The sequence below is a fragment of the Moschus berezovskii genome, chromosome 1 (assembly GCF_049115385.1).
Source record: "Moschus berezovskii isolate FMDL1 chromosome 1, NW_MosBer_1.0, whole genome shotgun sequence".
NCBI classification, from domain to species: domain Eukaryota; kingdom Metazoa; phylum Chordata; class Mammalia; order Artiodactyla; family Moschidae; genus Moschus; species Moschus berezovskii.
The window spans coordinates 12508199-12524068 of record NC_142460.1 but is presented as its reverse complement, the minus strand read 5'-3'; the positions used below and the strand labels follow the sequence as shown (position 1 = coordinate 12524068).

Genomic DNA, 15870 nt, shown 5'->3' with positions numbered 1-15870 from the left:
ACAGTTAAGATCATGGCATCTGGTCCCATAATTCATGGGAAATAGATGGGGAAACAGTGGAAATAGTGTCAGACTTTACTTTTTGGGCTCCAAAATCACTGCAGATGGTGACTGCAGCCATGAAGTTAAAAGACGCTTACTCCTTGGAAGGAAAGTTATGACCAACCTAGATAGCATATTAAAAAGCAGAGACATTACTTTGCCAACCAAGGTCCGTCTAGTCAAGGCTATGGTTTTTCCCGTGGTCGTGTATGGATGTGAGAGTTGGACTGTGAAGAAAGCTGATCGCCGAAGAATTGATGCTTTTGAACTGTAGTGTTGGAGAAGACTCTTGAGAGTCCCTTGGACTGCAAGGAGATCCAACCAGTCCATCCTAAAGGAGATCAGTCCTGGGTGTTCATTGGAAGGATTGATGCTGAAGCTGAAACTCCAATACTTTGGCCACCTCATGCGAAGAGTTGACTCACTGGAAAAGACCCTGATGCTAGGAGGGATTGGGGGCGGGAGGAGAAGGGGACGACAGAGAATGAGATGGCTGGATGGCATCACCAACTCGATGGACATGAGTTTGAGTGAACTCTGGGAGTTGGTGATGGACAGGGAGGCCTGGCGTGCTGTGATTCATGGGGTTGCAAAGAGTCGGACACGACTGAGCAACTGAACTGAACTGATTGAGGGAGGAGGGGAGGGGTGAATAGGCAGAGCACAGAGGCTCTTTAGGGCCACGACACTGTTCCTTTTGCTGCGGAGAGACAGCAGGAAAACCGGCAGTGTTTTCGGACACGTACAGGAAAGTCACAAACGTCACAATGCCTTTAAAAATGTTAGGCCTGTTTCTTTAACACCAGAAGCACTATAAGTGATATATATCTCATTTTACTTTATTTTCCTTTTTATTAAAAGGTGGTGGGAATAGTCTTATCATACTTGAAAATTTATCAGAATTGATCTATATACTCTAACATAACTCCCAGCTTTTTACGTTGCTCGTATTTCTTGTAAGTAATTTCGTTTTGCTGCCCACGGTGGTTTTGCACGTGTGAGGGATGGACACAGAATTCTCTTTGGTCTCTTTGGGGGTCCCGTTGGGTTGGTGTGGCTGCCTCACTCCTCTGCTCCTCCTCTTCGTGTGAGTGCACAGCCCCTGTCTTGCATCCTCTGATCTCACTCTGGGGAAGGTACACTCAGCCTGTGCAGTTGGCTGTGTACTGGGTGTTACTGTTATCCTAGGAGAGGACCACCGCGGTGCTGGGAGAGGGCACAGGGTTATCCGAGCCAGGAGCGGGGGACCTTCTGTCGGTTGCTGAATTTGTCCCTGAAGTTTTAGTTCTGCTCACAACGTGGTATAACCCAAGTTATGTTACCTTTTGATGGAGCCTTATGATTAGATGTCTCCCAGTTATGACGTCAAGATTGTGACGAATTTCGTACTTAGAAGTAGTACTGCACGCCATACTGTGGTGCGAAGCCCATCCCTGTCCTTGAGGACGAAATATGAAACCGCTGTCGTCTTGCTTCCTCTCACGGCTGTTGTCTTAACCTGACCCAGCTCTTCACTGCGAGGCTCCCTTCACGTCTGTGACTCCTCACGTCCAGCTGCTCCTCGGCTGTGCTGCGTTATCCTTGGTGCTCTTGGTCGGGAAGCTCTTTGCCCTGAGACGGGGGTGGACTGATGGCTGTGAAACGTCCCCACGGAGGTGAGCGTCTGTGCTTGGTTTCCGTCTGAGAGCAGCACGAGAAGCCCATATACTGCAGACGGCTCGCAAATTAACGTTAGGGGCCAAGAGAAGACTGCTTAACGTGCTGCTGCTGATACTCGGAGGATTATCTCCAATCTGTGCCTGTTAAGGGCAGTTTCTGCAATCAGTTATCTGATAGCCTTTAAGAAAAACTTTTCAAGATACAATTATGGTTGTCATATTCAGGCAGCTATATTTAATAGTTAATGTAATCTTTTTATTAAAATGTATATTGTATGGGTCAAAACGACCAGTAGACAGTATTTAGTTTTTAGTCATTCTGAGGTTAAATTATTTTTACATCTGTCAGGCATATTTTAATAGTCCTTTATGTACATTTAATTAATTGCATGTTAAAATTAACATCACAAGTAACTTAGTAATAAGTTAAAAATAAATCTTTTGTTAATCAAACTTCACACAAAAATGTAGTAATTAAATATTTGACACATTTTTATACTTTTAATGATTTCAGTATGGGATTAATTTGATACATGTGAACACTGTTAACTATACAGTTCATACATGAGTTTTGAAATTATTTGTGTAATGAAATCATTGAAGTGCTTTTTTATTGCATTTAAAAGCTTAGTAAAGTTTTTAAAATAGTAAAATAGTGTTTTTTACTACTAGTAAATAGTAAAGTCTGCTTGTGAACAGATCAGAACTGAACAGAAATTCTGTTCAGTAACTGGGTTGGCCAGTCAAATGTAAAGGTTTCAGGTTTCTGTTCAAGCTAAAAAAAAAAAAAAAGTAATTGATTTGAGCCATTTTATCTTATTGCCAAGGCAATATAAGTAGGTTTCATTTAAACCTTTTATATAATCAAATACTTGGAAGCAATTAAGATTGGAAACCTAGGGCCTACCAGGAGCTTCTTGGAGGGGGAGGAATGGGGACTCTTAAATGGTTGTTAATGGCAATTTATAGAATTCCTCTATACCAACTTGCAGTGCTTAATATAGGTTATCTGATTGTAGAGATGGCTGTTACATTACACCTCTCTCCAAAGACTGAGAGGTGCTATTTTTATGAACATCTAGGCAAGGGACTAAGTGAGTTCAGACGCCTGGCTTGAGTAATGAAAACACCAACGGGTATTTACATACTTGGTTTAATTTCTTGCCATTAACACACACATACATACACACACACAGATTAGGGGTATATTTATGCACAATCTGGCCTTTTAACAAAGAAAAATAAGCCTATGTTTAGGCTGCCACTGCTATGAACAAAACAGCTGAGATTTTAATGAACCCCGTACTGAGGGCATGTAGGACATAAGGCGAATTAAGCAGGTTACAAACTGCACATCTTCTGTTTAGAGAGCAGAGTTCTCCCCAACCCTGACAGTTAGTTGTACTGACAAGGCAGGCAGATAGACAGAAACAGAAGGAGATCATTTGTATCAATTTGAGAAATAGGACTAGTAGTGAAACAAAATAGCCGCTCAAGACAGTTTTATGTTAAAGTTATTCTGTCTCTATTTTCCCCCAAAATAAATAGGTGTGGTTAAACAAAACCTTACTTTATATTGTTTGCAAATAAAGACCAACATAGTTTTTATTTTATTTTAAGAGAAGATTTTCTGGACACTCAAACAAATTTTAATCTTGGTAACCTGACAGCTTTGTTTAAACACTGAATATGAGTTTCCTTTCGTGAAAATCTTTTCAAAGTATAGCAGTTCAGCTGTGAAAACCTGAATATATTAATGATGACAAAGAAGCTCCAGAATGAGCCAACATTTGTTTTGTTCTTTTACAATATTTCTTGATAAATTGCATACACAAAAGTGTTGCATGGTTATTTTAAAATTTTCCTGTTTCTTTGTTAATAAATGTCTTTGTGTTTACTTTTTAGATATATTCCCTTATTATTAATCACTTTAGTTTTTAAACAAACTGACTTTAAGAAGTTCTTTTTTAAAAAAAAATGTGACTTAAAAATACGTATTATAGGCAACTCTTTAACATTGCCTTTCATGTATGTGGTTAAATATCAAAATGCATTATTCATGTTTAGACTTTGGATAATTTTCTTGAAAAGTAAACCTCTTCCAAATACCAGACAATTGTGTTCTGAAGGTGTTTATTTAAGATCATTTACTTGATATCTTAAGTGATTAAAGAAGATGAGTCATTTGCAAAGAAAGCAATATTGTAATATTTTAGTGTAATGCTCTTTTTAAGGGTCGCAGTTTACTTATTTAACAGTCATTCTTATGAAGAGCGATACTGTTAATCTTTCTGAAACAAACTTTTCTTTCTGAGAAATTTTTATTTTTTAATTTGCATATGTGTGTCCTAATTCGTTTCAAAAGTTTTGAGGCATAATTTGAGACCTAGTCTGAGAAGATTAGCTTTTCTTTTCTGATTTTTAAAGTTCTAATGTTTTTCTATTCTATTTACAAAATTTTCTTTAAAGCATATTATAAAACTTTTGCAGTTTTAGAATTAGTTTCTTAAAAGTTCCTTGAACTACTTTTTGATGTGTTTTGAAGTGACAGATTGAACATGTTTCCAAACAGTATATAGCTGAGCTCAGTAACTAAAATGAGCTGTTGGTTGCTTATATGTTTGGTATGTACTGAGCCATTTGGTGCATCTTATTCGTCAATAGGCTATCAGTTTGCTATATATAAACCATCCCTAAACTCAGTTCTCCAAAAGAAAAGTGTTTATGATTGCTAATGAGGAAGTGCCTAAGCTTGCTGATTCTCTTGCTGTGGGCTGACCTTGCTTATGTGTTTGGGGAATGACTGGTCCAGACTGGCCTCACTTGGGTGTCTAGAGATTGGATGACAGGTGATGTGACAGAGTGACTGAGCCCCGTGTTTCCTCCTTCAGTAGTCCAGCCGTCACACATTTTCTGGCGGTGTTAGCATTCATGAGGACCAACAGAAGCTGTAGGTTATTGTGAGAGCTACGCTCATTACTGGCTCTGAAAAACCTCTTCAACCTTTTGTTGGCCACAGCAAGTAACAGTGCCAGCCACAATAGAGCAATAGCAAAACTGCATTTCTGTAGACTAGCAGTGAACGGTCTGACAGTCATTTAAAGCCAAAAGAATGTATTCACAGTAGCATTAAGAAGAGTTACATACTTAGCAATGTGTGTGACCAAACATTACTGTAAGGAGGCAGGAATACGGGGAGAGGAACCTGATATGCATGGGCTGAGACACATTATTGTAACGGTGCGGCTACCTCTTGATGGAAGGGTCTGGAAAACCACTCATGAGAGGCACGTAATCCTCAGGGCCATTTACACCGCCAGTAGGCTGTGGGCTTCCCTGGTGGCTCAGAGGTTAAAGCGTCTGCCTCCAATGAGGGAGACCCGGGTTCGATCCCTGGGTCGAGAAGATCCCCTGGAGAAGGAAACGGTAACCCACTCCAGTATTCTTGCCTGGAGAATCCCATGGACGGAGAAGCCTGGTAGGCTACAGTCCACGGGGTCGCAAAGAGTCAGACACGACTGAGCGACAGAATGGAACGGATGCTATGAAAAACAGAGATGGGAATACCAGACCACCTGACCTGCCTCTTGAGAAACCTGTATGTAGGTCAGGAAGCAACAAGTCAGAATTGTACGTGGAACAACAGACTGATTCCAAATAGGAAAAGGAGTGCGTCAAGGCTGTATATTGTCACCTTGCTTATTTAACTTATATGCAGAGTACATCATGAGGAACGCTGGGCTGGAAGAAGCACAAGCTGAAATCAAGATTGCCGGGAGAAATATCAATAATCTCAGATATGCTGGTGACACTACCCTTATGGCAGAAAATGAAGAGGAACTCAAAAGCCTCTTGATGAAAGTGAAAGAGGAGAGTGAGAAGGTTGGCTTGAAGCTCAACATTCAGAAAACAAAGATCATGGCATCTGGTCCCATCACTTCATGGGAAATAGATGGAAAAACAGTGTAGACAGTGTCAGACTTTATTTTTTTGGGCTCCAAAATCACTGCAGATGCTGATTGCAGCCATGAAATTAAAAGACACTTACTCCTTGGAAGGAGAGTTATGATCAACTTTGATAATATATTAAAAAGTAGAGATGGCATTACTTTGCCAACAAAGGTCCATCTAGTCAAGGCTATGGTTTGTCCAGTGGTCATGTATGGATGTGAGAGTTGGACTGTGAAGAAAGCTGATCGCCAAAGAATTGATGCTTTTGAACTGTGGTGCTGGAGAAGACTCTTGAGAGTCCCTTGTACCGCAGGGAGATCCAACCAGTCCATTCTAAAGGAGATCAATCCTGGTTGTTCATTAGAAGGACTGATGCTAAAGCTGAAACTGCAATACTTTGGCCACCTCATGCGACGAGTTGACTCACTGGAAAAGAGTCTGATGCTGTGAAAGGTTGGGGGCGGGAGGAGAAGGGGACGACCAAGAATGAGATGGCTGGATGGCATCACCCACTCTGTGGAAATGAGTTTGAGTGAACTCCGGGAGTTGGTGATGGACAGGGAGGCCTGGAGTGCTGTGATTCATGGGGTCGCGGAGAGTCGGACATGACTGAGCGACTGAACTGAACTGATGCTACAGATGCTGAAGCAAAGATGTAAGTAAGCAGTTATAGAAGTATTTTATGTTAACAAGAACCAATCAGAAAAGGATGGCATGACAGATAAGAATTAAGTGCAAATCTAGAACCATTGACTGAAAAGTATTAAAAGAAATAAGAGAGCTCAAAGATATTTCATTGGGAAATAAGGAAATATAGTTTCCTTGTATTTCTGTAATTATCAGAGTAAAAATATATCACACGTGAAATGAGTTAATGTATCTACTTAAGATCTTTAAATAAAATTTTTAAACAAGTGTTTAAATTATGTCAATTTCCAGAAAGATTCTTTGAACCTGGAAAATTTCTTTCTAAAATTTATTCATAATTATATGTTGATTAAAAAGACAGCAAGAAAATATAGTGAAAAATCTTATGGTAATAAATTTTAAAACTAAAACGAAGTGGAAAAATTTGTATTAGAAGAGAATGATTAAAACTGACTAAAGACAGGTAAGTACAGTTTACATAAAATACTAAGTACTTTGTAAAGCTTACTGAATTATAGTTCACACATAAAAAACTATGGCTACAAAAAATATTATGTACAAAGAGTTTTATTTGAAAGTGGGAAAAATTATTTGTCAGAGTGATTTTTATATAATACCCACAACTGTATTTTGTGATCACAACCGTTATAAGAAAAAAATTCTTGGTGAAGCCATAATAACTATTAATATAATGGAAAAATACTTTATCATATCCCACAGAGAAAACACTAGTCCCAGTTTGGAGACAGATGATTACTAAAGAAAACAAAAAACAATTTTGCTCTAGTTAAAAGTTCTTTCAGAGAATTGAAATGTAGGAGATGTTCTCACATTCATATCACTTGGCTAATATAACCTTTATAACAGTATCAGACAAGGGCTTCATGAGAAAATACAAGCTATTCTTGTACGTGAATATCATACAAATAAAATACTGGTAAACTGAATGGCGCAATATGTAAAAGGATAACACATCTTATGATATCTTGTCTATCCTGGGAATGTAAGCTTCGTTCCTTACAAAAATTTTTAAAGTCATCCAACTTACTAACAAAATAAGAAGGTCATTTCGTAGATGTAGAGAAACTATTGCCCGCCTTTCCTGGTGGCTCAGATGGTAATGAATCTTCCTGCAGTGCAGGAGACCTGGGTTCTATCCCTTGGTTGGGAAGATCCACTGGAGAAGGGAATGGCAATCCACTCCAGTATTCTTACCTGGAGGATTCCGTGACTAGAGGAGTTGGGTGGGCTACTGTCCATGTTGCTGCTGCTGCTGCTAAGTCACTTCAGTCGTGTCCGACTCTGTGTGACCCCATAGACGGAAGCCCACCAGGCTCCCCCGTCCCTGGGATTCTCCAGGCAAGAACACTGGAGTGGGTTGCCATTTCCTTCTCCAATGTGTGAAAGTGGAAAGTGAAAAGTGAAAGTGAAGTCGCTCAGTCGTGTCCGACTAGTAGCAACCCCACGGACTGCAGCCCACCAGGCTCCTCTGTCCATGCAATTTTCTATGCAAGAGTACTGGAGTGGCTTGCCATTGCCTTCTCTGAGAAGATACCGTAAAGAAAGTGAAAACACAAGCTACAATCTGGGGAAAGATAAAAATATAAAAAGACTTAACAAAAGCTTGATATCCAAGATATATAAAAAATTTCTGTTTATTAGTAAGTCAATGACATGAACAGGCATACACTCTGTAAAAAAGGAAAAATATAATAGCAGTAAATGTAAGGAAAACCTAAACGACACCTCAGATTGTGTATTAGATTTTTCCCCCCCAAACTCTAACCCTTAACTATCACTGGTCTGTTTTCCATCATGATAGTTTTGTCACTTAAAGGATGTTATATAAGTGAAATCATGTAGAGTATAACACTTTTTCATTGGTTTTTTTATTCACAAACTTCAGATCTATGTTGTTGCATATGTTGAATAAACAGTAGTTGTTCCTTTTTATTGCTGAGTGGACTTCCTTTGTGTGAGTGTACTATAGCTTATTCTCTTATGAAGGGCATTTGGGTGGTTTACAAATTTTAGCAGTTACTAATGGCAAGCCACTCCAGTACTCTTGCCTAGAAAATCCCATGGATGGAGGAGCCTGGTAGGCTGCAGTCTGTGGGGTCGCTAAGGGTCGGACATGACTGCATGACTGAGTGACCTCACTTTCACTTTTCACTTTCACACATTGGAGAAGGAAATGGCAACCCACTCCAGTGTTCTTGCCTGGAGAATCCCAAGGACGGGGGAGCCTGGTGGGCTTCTGTCTATGGGGTCGCACAGAGTCGGATACGACTGAAGTGACTTAGCAGCAGCAGCAAAGCTACAGGGAGCATTTGTGTACAGGATTTTGTGTGCATCTACGTTTTGTTGACCTGTGTTCCAGAGTAGTTCTACTGTTTTACTTTTCCATCAGCAACATGTGAAAAGTCCAGTTGCTCAGCATCCTCACCAGTGTTTTTACATTGTCAGGAATTTTTTAACCATTTTAATAAGGATGTAATAGTATTATATTGTGATTTAAGTTTTTGAAAAGACCCTGATGCCGGGAAAGATTGAAGATGGGAGGAGAAGGGGACAATAGGATGACATGGTTGGATGGCATCACTGACTCGATGGACATGAGTTTGAGTAAGCTCTGGGAGTTGGTGAAGGACAGGGAGGCCTGGCGTCCTGTGGTCCATGGGGTCACAGAGGGTCGGACACAACTCAGTGACTGAACTGAACTGAATAGCTGATGGTGTTGAAAATTTTTTCATGTGTGCATTTACCATCTATATCCTCTTTGATAAAGTCTTTGTTCAACTTGTTTGCCAAATTGGATTTTTTTTTTTTTTTACTGTTGAGTTTAGAGAATTCTTTTTATATTCTAGATACAAGTGCTTTGTCAGATGTGTGACTTGCTCATATTTTTTCCTCATCTTTGGCTTGTCTTTTCATCCCTTCTAACAGACTCTTTCACAGAGGAATTTGTTTTATTTTGCTGTATTTTTCCATTGATGAAATATGCTTTTGGTGTTACATATAAAACTCATGTTAGATAGTGAAAGTGAAAGTCTCTCAGTTGTGTCTGATTTTTGCGACCCCTTGAACTATACAGTTCATGGAATTCTCCAGGCTAAATATTGGAGCGGGTAGCCTATCCCTTCTTCAACGGATCTTCCTAGGAATTGAACGGAGCCTCCTGCTTTGCAGGCAGATTCTTTACCAACTGAGCTATCAGGGAAGCCCCATGTCAGATAACTCTTTACCTAACCCTAGGTCATGATGATTTTATTTTCTTCTGAAAGTTTTATATTTTACATTTAGATTCATGAGCCATTTGTTTTTATTTTTGTATAAGATGTGAGCTTTATTAGATCAGTTCAGTTCATTCGCTCAGTCGTGTCCAACTGCTTGTGACCCCATGAACCACAGCATGCCAGGTCTCCCTGTCCATCAGCAACTTCCAGAGTCCACCCAAACCCATGTCCATTGAGTTGGTGATGCTATCCAACCATTTCATCCTCTGTTGTCCCTTTTCTCAACCTGCCCTCAATCTTTCCCAGCATCAGGGTCTTTTCAAATGAGTCAGCTCTTCGCATGAGGTGGCCAAAGTATTGGAGTTTCAGCTTTAGCATCAGTCCTTCCAATGAACACCCAGGACTGATCTCCTTTAGGATGGACTGGTTGGATCTCCTTGCAGTCCAAGGGACTCTTAAGAATCTTCTCCAACACCACAATATGAAAGCATCAATTCTTCTGTGCTCAGCTTTCTTCACAGTCCAACTCTCACATCCATACATGACCACTGGAAAAACGATAGCCTTGACTGGACGGACCTTTGTTGAGAAAGTAATGTCTTTGCTTTTTAATATGCTGTCTAGGTTGGTCATAACTTTCCGTCCAAGGAGTAAGCATCTTTAAATTTCAGGGCTGCAGTCACCTCAATATAATAAAGTCCATATATGACAGACCTACAGTTAAGTTCATACTCATTGATGAAAAGCTGAAGGCATATCCTCTAAGATCAGGAATAGGATAAGGATGTCTAGTCTTACCACTTTTCTTTGACATATTTTTGGACCCTAGCCACAGCAATCAGAGAAAATAAAAGAAGTAAAAGTACCTGAAAACTATAGAGCTCATTGATGAATTCGACAAGGTTGTAGACTACAAACTTAATATACAAAAATCTCTTGCATTTCTATACACTAATGATGAAAACTTGGGAAGAAATTAAGGAAACAATTGCATTTACTGTCATTTCAGAAAGAGTAGCTAGGAATAAACGTACCTAGGGAGGCAGAAGCCCCGTGTTCTGTGAAGACAGCGATGCAGGAAACCAACAGTGACGACAGATGTGGAGAGACTGCGTTCTCGGGTTGGAGTGGTCAGGATCGTCAGAATGAATGTGTTACCCCAGGCAGCCCAAGGCTTAGTGCAGGCCCTATCACACTACCCATGGCACTCCTCACAGAGCCGTGACAGGACTTCTAAGGGTGTGTATTGTAGCACAAAAAACCCCAAATAGCTAAATAAGGATATATTTGGAGGATGAGCAGCAAAAAATTATTTATTGATGAATTGACAGGGCAGTGTGCCTGAGAGAGGAATTCAGAAAAATTCCTAGATTTCTGTCTTCAGTAACTGATTAGGTAATGCTATGTACTGAAATGTTGGAAACTGAGGGAAAATAAAGTTTGAGAGAATGGGAGTGGGGAGAACAAATCAAACATTTTTGTTGTCTGTGTCATAACATTCGAGGCGTCTGGTAGATAATCTTGTGCGAATGTTCAGTGAACAGATATGTGAGTCAAAAATTCTGAGAATGCGGTCTAGAGGTACAAACATGGGGCACGTCAGCACCAGGGTGATGCCGGATCTGAGAGTGTGTAAACAGTGGTGGGAGGTGGGAATTCAAGACACTAACCTCTACAGCTGGTAGATAACTGTTTGATATCCTTCATGTTTGGGGATTCTGGAAAATTTAGTAACGTTATAAACGTAATAGGGTAATAGCCAAAGAACATAAATAGGCAATTCTCTAAGAGTATTTGGAGTTTTAGATGTTTAATAATTATTTTCAGAATGACCTCATTTTCCAACTTAGAGTAACATTAAGCCAAGTTATTTTTGTATGAATTATCAAAGATCTGAAATATAATAAAAGTGGACATTGGCTGAGGTCTAGAGAGATGGACATTTTCAAAATGGCAGTCAGTTTGGCAATATTTATCACAGGTCTAAATTTGTCCTTACCAATTAACCTTCCTATTTATTTTCTGTTTTTCAAATCCTGTGATATTTTTCCTGTTCTCTGTGGATTTTTACTTTCTCTGTCAACAGTGCCTCAAAGTAGACTGAAGTATGGGTCGTCGGTTCAGCGTCAGAGCCTCCATCTGAGAGTCTGAGCGTGTCTTCTAAAGACTGAAATAGCCCTGTTTGCTTTCTGTCGGTCTTCACTTCTCTCACACACCTTTCAGCTTTCCCCCCAGTGGATAATGAACTGTTGTCCATAGGACAGAGGAACTTATAATTAAATTTTGAAATGTTTACTTTCACAGACACTGTGCCCTTAAAAAATTATATATAGAAATCTGAACCCCCAGTGTGGTGGTATCAGTAAGTGTGGCCTTCGGGGCATGATTAGGTTACGAGGGTAGAGCCCTTTTGTATGGGATTAGTACCCCTGTAAAAGGGACCCCTGGGAGCTTTCTCCCTCTCTTCATACCATGTGAAGACAGTATGTACTGTCGAAGCCACCTAGTCTATGGTATTTTTGTTATAGCAGCCCATATTGACTAAGACATTCACTTATTAGATGAATTAAATAGGAAGTAGTATATGGTCTCCCTGTTTAGCCTGAAGGAGAACAAAGATATGATGACACTTCTCCTACAGCAAACATACATAAACTCAGATTATGATGGGGCTTTTTAACTCAGTAAGTGTTGTAACTCAGAAATTTGTTTTGATGAATGAGTACCTAGTGTTCCAGAAAACCATTTGCTAACTGTATTCCTAAAAAGTAAATGAGAGCAGCAGTTCTTACCCAATGGTTATTGACTCTGCCTATGTGTACTTTACTGTAAGTAAAGTCTGTCTTCTTATCTCTTAATTTCCTGTCTCTTCACCATTATTGGGTACATTCTCTAACAGGGTAACATCCTATTTGGAAATTACGCCTGGTGTCAAAGTGAAGCTTATGAGTTCTTCCCCTTGTGAGATATATGCCTATGTTTGTTCCAACATGTATTATAAATAGGTGAAAGCAGCATCATTTTAAGAGAGTGAAAAAAGATTTGATTATAAGAGTAGATTTAGCCAGTGCATATGTTTTGTCTTTTTACAAAAGCTGTACTTTTGTCTACTTTGTAAATAAAAAAATATAACTTCATGTCAATAGAAAAAGGTACAAACCTGTCCATTAGTAGACATTTCCACCTTAAAGTAAACTAAATTCTCATCAAAATGAATTTAGTGACTTATGGCTAGAACAGATGTTATCTTAATGGAGGAGAGAAGAAGAAAATTATCTGATGAGCCACAGAGGCACTTCCAAATTGTATTCATAGTCAGTACAAGAAAAGTTCAAAACTCTACTTCCTACCATTTGCTAGGACTGTACCAGAATTCAGTGTTTTATACTTTTATATATAAAAGTATGCATGGTGACTTTTAAAACTACAGTTAAATATATAAAGAATGAATATTGTAATGTTCAGGCCATTTTTAATGTTATAAATTCATATTTTGTTTCTATGCTTACTTTGATATGCTGTTATTTTCAGTTCAGTTCAGTCGCTCAGTCCTGTCTGACACTTTACAACCCCATGAATTGCAGCACCTCAGGCCTCCCTGTCCATCACCAAATCCCGGAGTTCACTCAAACTCATGTCCTTTGAGTCGGTGATGCCATCCAGCCATCTCATCCTCTGTCATTCCCTTCTCCTCCTGCGCCCAATCCCTTCCGGCATCTGAGTCTTTTCCAGTGAGTCAACTCTTCGCATCAGGAAGCGTTTTATTGGAGTTTCAGCTTTAGCATCAGTCCTTCCAATGAACACTCAGGACTGATCTCCTTTAGAATGGACTGGTTGGATCTCCTTGCAGTACAAGGGACTCTCAAGAGTCTTCTCCAACACCACAGTTAAAAAGCATCAATTCTTCACCGCTCAGCTTTCCTCACAGTCCAACTCTCACATCCATACATGACCACTGGAAAAACCATAGCCTTGACTAAACAGACCTTGGTTGGCAAAGTAATGTCTCTACTTTTTAATATACTGTTTAGGTCAATCATAACTTTCCTTCCAAGGAATAAAAGTCTTTTAATTTCATGGCTGCAATCACCATCTGCAGTGATTTTGGAGCCCAAGAGAAGAAAGTCTGCCACTGTTTACATTGTTTCCCCATCTATTCCCGTGAAGTGATGGGACTGGATGACATGATCTTAGTTTTCTGAATGTTGAGATTTAAGCCAACATTTTCACTCTCCTCTTTCACTTTCATCAAGGGGCTCTTTAGTTCTTCTTCACTTTCTGCCATAAGGGTGGTGTCATCTGCATATGTGAGATTATTGATATTTCTCCCAGCAATCTTGATTCCAGCTTGTGCTTCACCCAGCCCAGCGTTTCTCATGATGTACTTTTACATATAAGTTAAGTAAGCAGGGTGACAATATACAGCCTTGACGTACTCCTTTTCCTATTTGGAACCAGTCTTTTGTTCCCTGTCCAGTTCTAACTGTTGCTTCCTGACTTGCAATACATGTTTCTCAAGAGGCAGGTCAGGTGGTCTGGTATTCCCATCTCTTTCAGAATTTGCCAGTTTATTGTGATCCACACAGTCAAAGGCTTTGGCATAGTCAATAAAGCAGAAATAGATGTTTTTCTGGAACTCTCTTGCTTTTTCGATGATCCAGCGAATGTTGGCAATTTGATCTCTGGTTCCTCTACTTTTTCTAAAACCAGCTTGAACATGTGGAAGTTCATGGTTCATGTACTGTTGAAGTTTGGCTTGGAGAATTTTGAGCATGACTTGACTAGCTTGTGAGATGAGTGCAATTCTGCAGTAGTTTGAGCATTCTATGGCATTGTCTTTCTTAGGGACTGGAATGAAAACTGACCTTTTCCAGTCCTGTGGCCACTGCTGAGTTTTCCAAATTTGCTGGCATATTGAGTGCAGCACTTTCACAGCATCATCTTTCAGGATTTGAAAGAGTTCAATTTGAATTCCATCACCTCCATTAGCTTTGTTCGTAGTGATGCTTCCTAAGATCCACTTGACTTCTTGTTCCAGCATGTCTGTCTCTAGGTGAGTAATGATACCATCGTGATTATCTGGGTTGTGAAGATCTTTTTTGTACAGTTCTTCTGTGTATTCTTGCCTCCTCTTCTTGATATCTTCTGCTTCTGTTATGTCCACACCATTTCTGTCCTTTTTGAGTCCATCTTTGCACGAAATGCTCCCTTGGTATCTCTGATTTTCTTGAAGAGATCTCTTGTCTTTCCCATTCTGTTGTTTTCCTCTATTTCCCTGCATTGATCACTGAGAAAGGCTTTCTTATCTCTCCTGGCTACTCTTTGGAACTCTGCATTCAAATGGGAATATCTTTCCTTTTATCCTTGCTTTTCTCTTCTCTTCTATTCACAGCTATTTGTAAGGCCTCCACAGTTACATTTCTTTTTCTTGGGGATGGTTTTGATTCCTGTCTCCTGTGCAATGTCCTGAACCTCCGTCCATAGTTCATCAGGCACTCAATCAGATCTAGTCCCTTAAATCTATTTCTCACTTCCTGTGTATTATCGTAAGGGATTTGATTTAGGTCATACCTGAATGGTTTAGTGTTAACTTGTAAAATGGATTAGTGTTAAATTGTAGTATTCTTCTAATTACATAGTGATAAGTACATTGAAAAATTCATAATATTCTGCAATTGGCATCACCATTTAGTGTGTCCTGTTAGTATAGTTTATTAGGTATTTTTAGTACTTTAAAGGATAAATATTTTCTTTATGTGGCAACTTTACTTACATTCTGACCTCCTACTGCAGAAAATATACAGTTTCATTGGCTTTTTCTCTGTGGTAGAATGAAAATCCATTAAGTTCTATTAACATATGTAGGTTCTAATGTACTAAAAGTATATTTCAAATTCCATGGTATTGTGACTACATGTTCTGGATATTAAATTATTCTGATTAAAAACATACTGTCTGTATAGTGGTATTATTTGTCTTCTTTTCTTAGATCTTTGACAAATGGTAAGAAATGGGAAAAGCTAAGTAGTTTCTTTTAGTTTTTTTAAACTTAGGATTCTTCCTCTAAAACCTGTCTTTTTAGCTTCTAGGTTCAGTTCAGTCACTCAGTCGTGTCCGACTGTCCGCGACCCCATGAATCACAGCACTCCAGGCCTCCCTGTCCATCACCAACTCCCGGAGTTCACTCAAACTCATGTCCACAGAGTCGGTGATGCCATCCAGCCATCTCATTCTCCATCGTCCCCTTCTCCTCCCGCCCCCAACCTTTCCCAGCATCAGACTCTTTTCCAGTGAGTCAACTCGTCGCATGAAGTGGCCAAAGTATTGCAGTTTCA

General features: G+C 39.5%; 1 protein-coding gene across 17 annotated transcripts in view; it reads left to right on the top strand.

Moving 5' to 3' along the window:
- TBC1D5 (TBC1 domain family member 5) overlaps positions 1 to 15870 on the top strand; it is a 623629-nt gene that overhangs the window by 251487 nt on the left and 356272 nt on the right. Inside the window, exon 5 of one of the 17 annotated variants that reach the window (XM_088835387.1) lies at positions 1550 to 1697. The exons of the other annotated variants lie outside the window; for them this stretch is intronic. Within the exon in view, the coding sequence (XP_088691513.1) occupies positions 1673 to 1697 (25 nt within the window). The 5' untranslated portion in view covers positions 1550 to 1672. The remainder of the gene's footprint in view (positions 1 to 1549; positions 1698 to 15870) is intronic. 17 annotated transcript variants of the gene reach the window in all.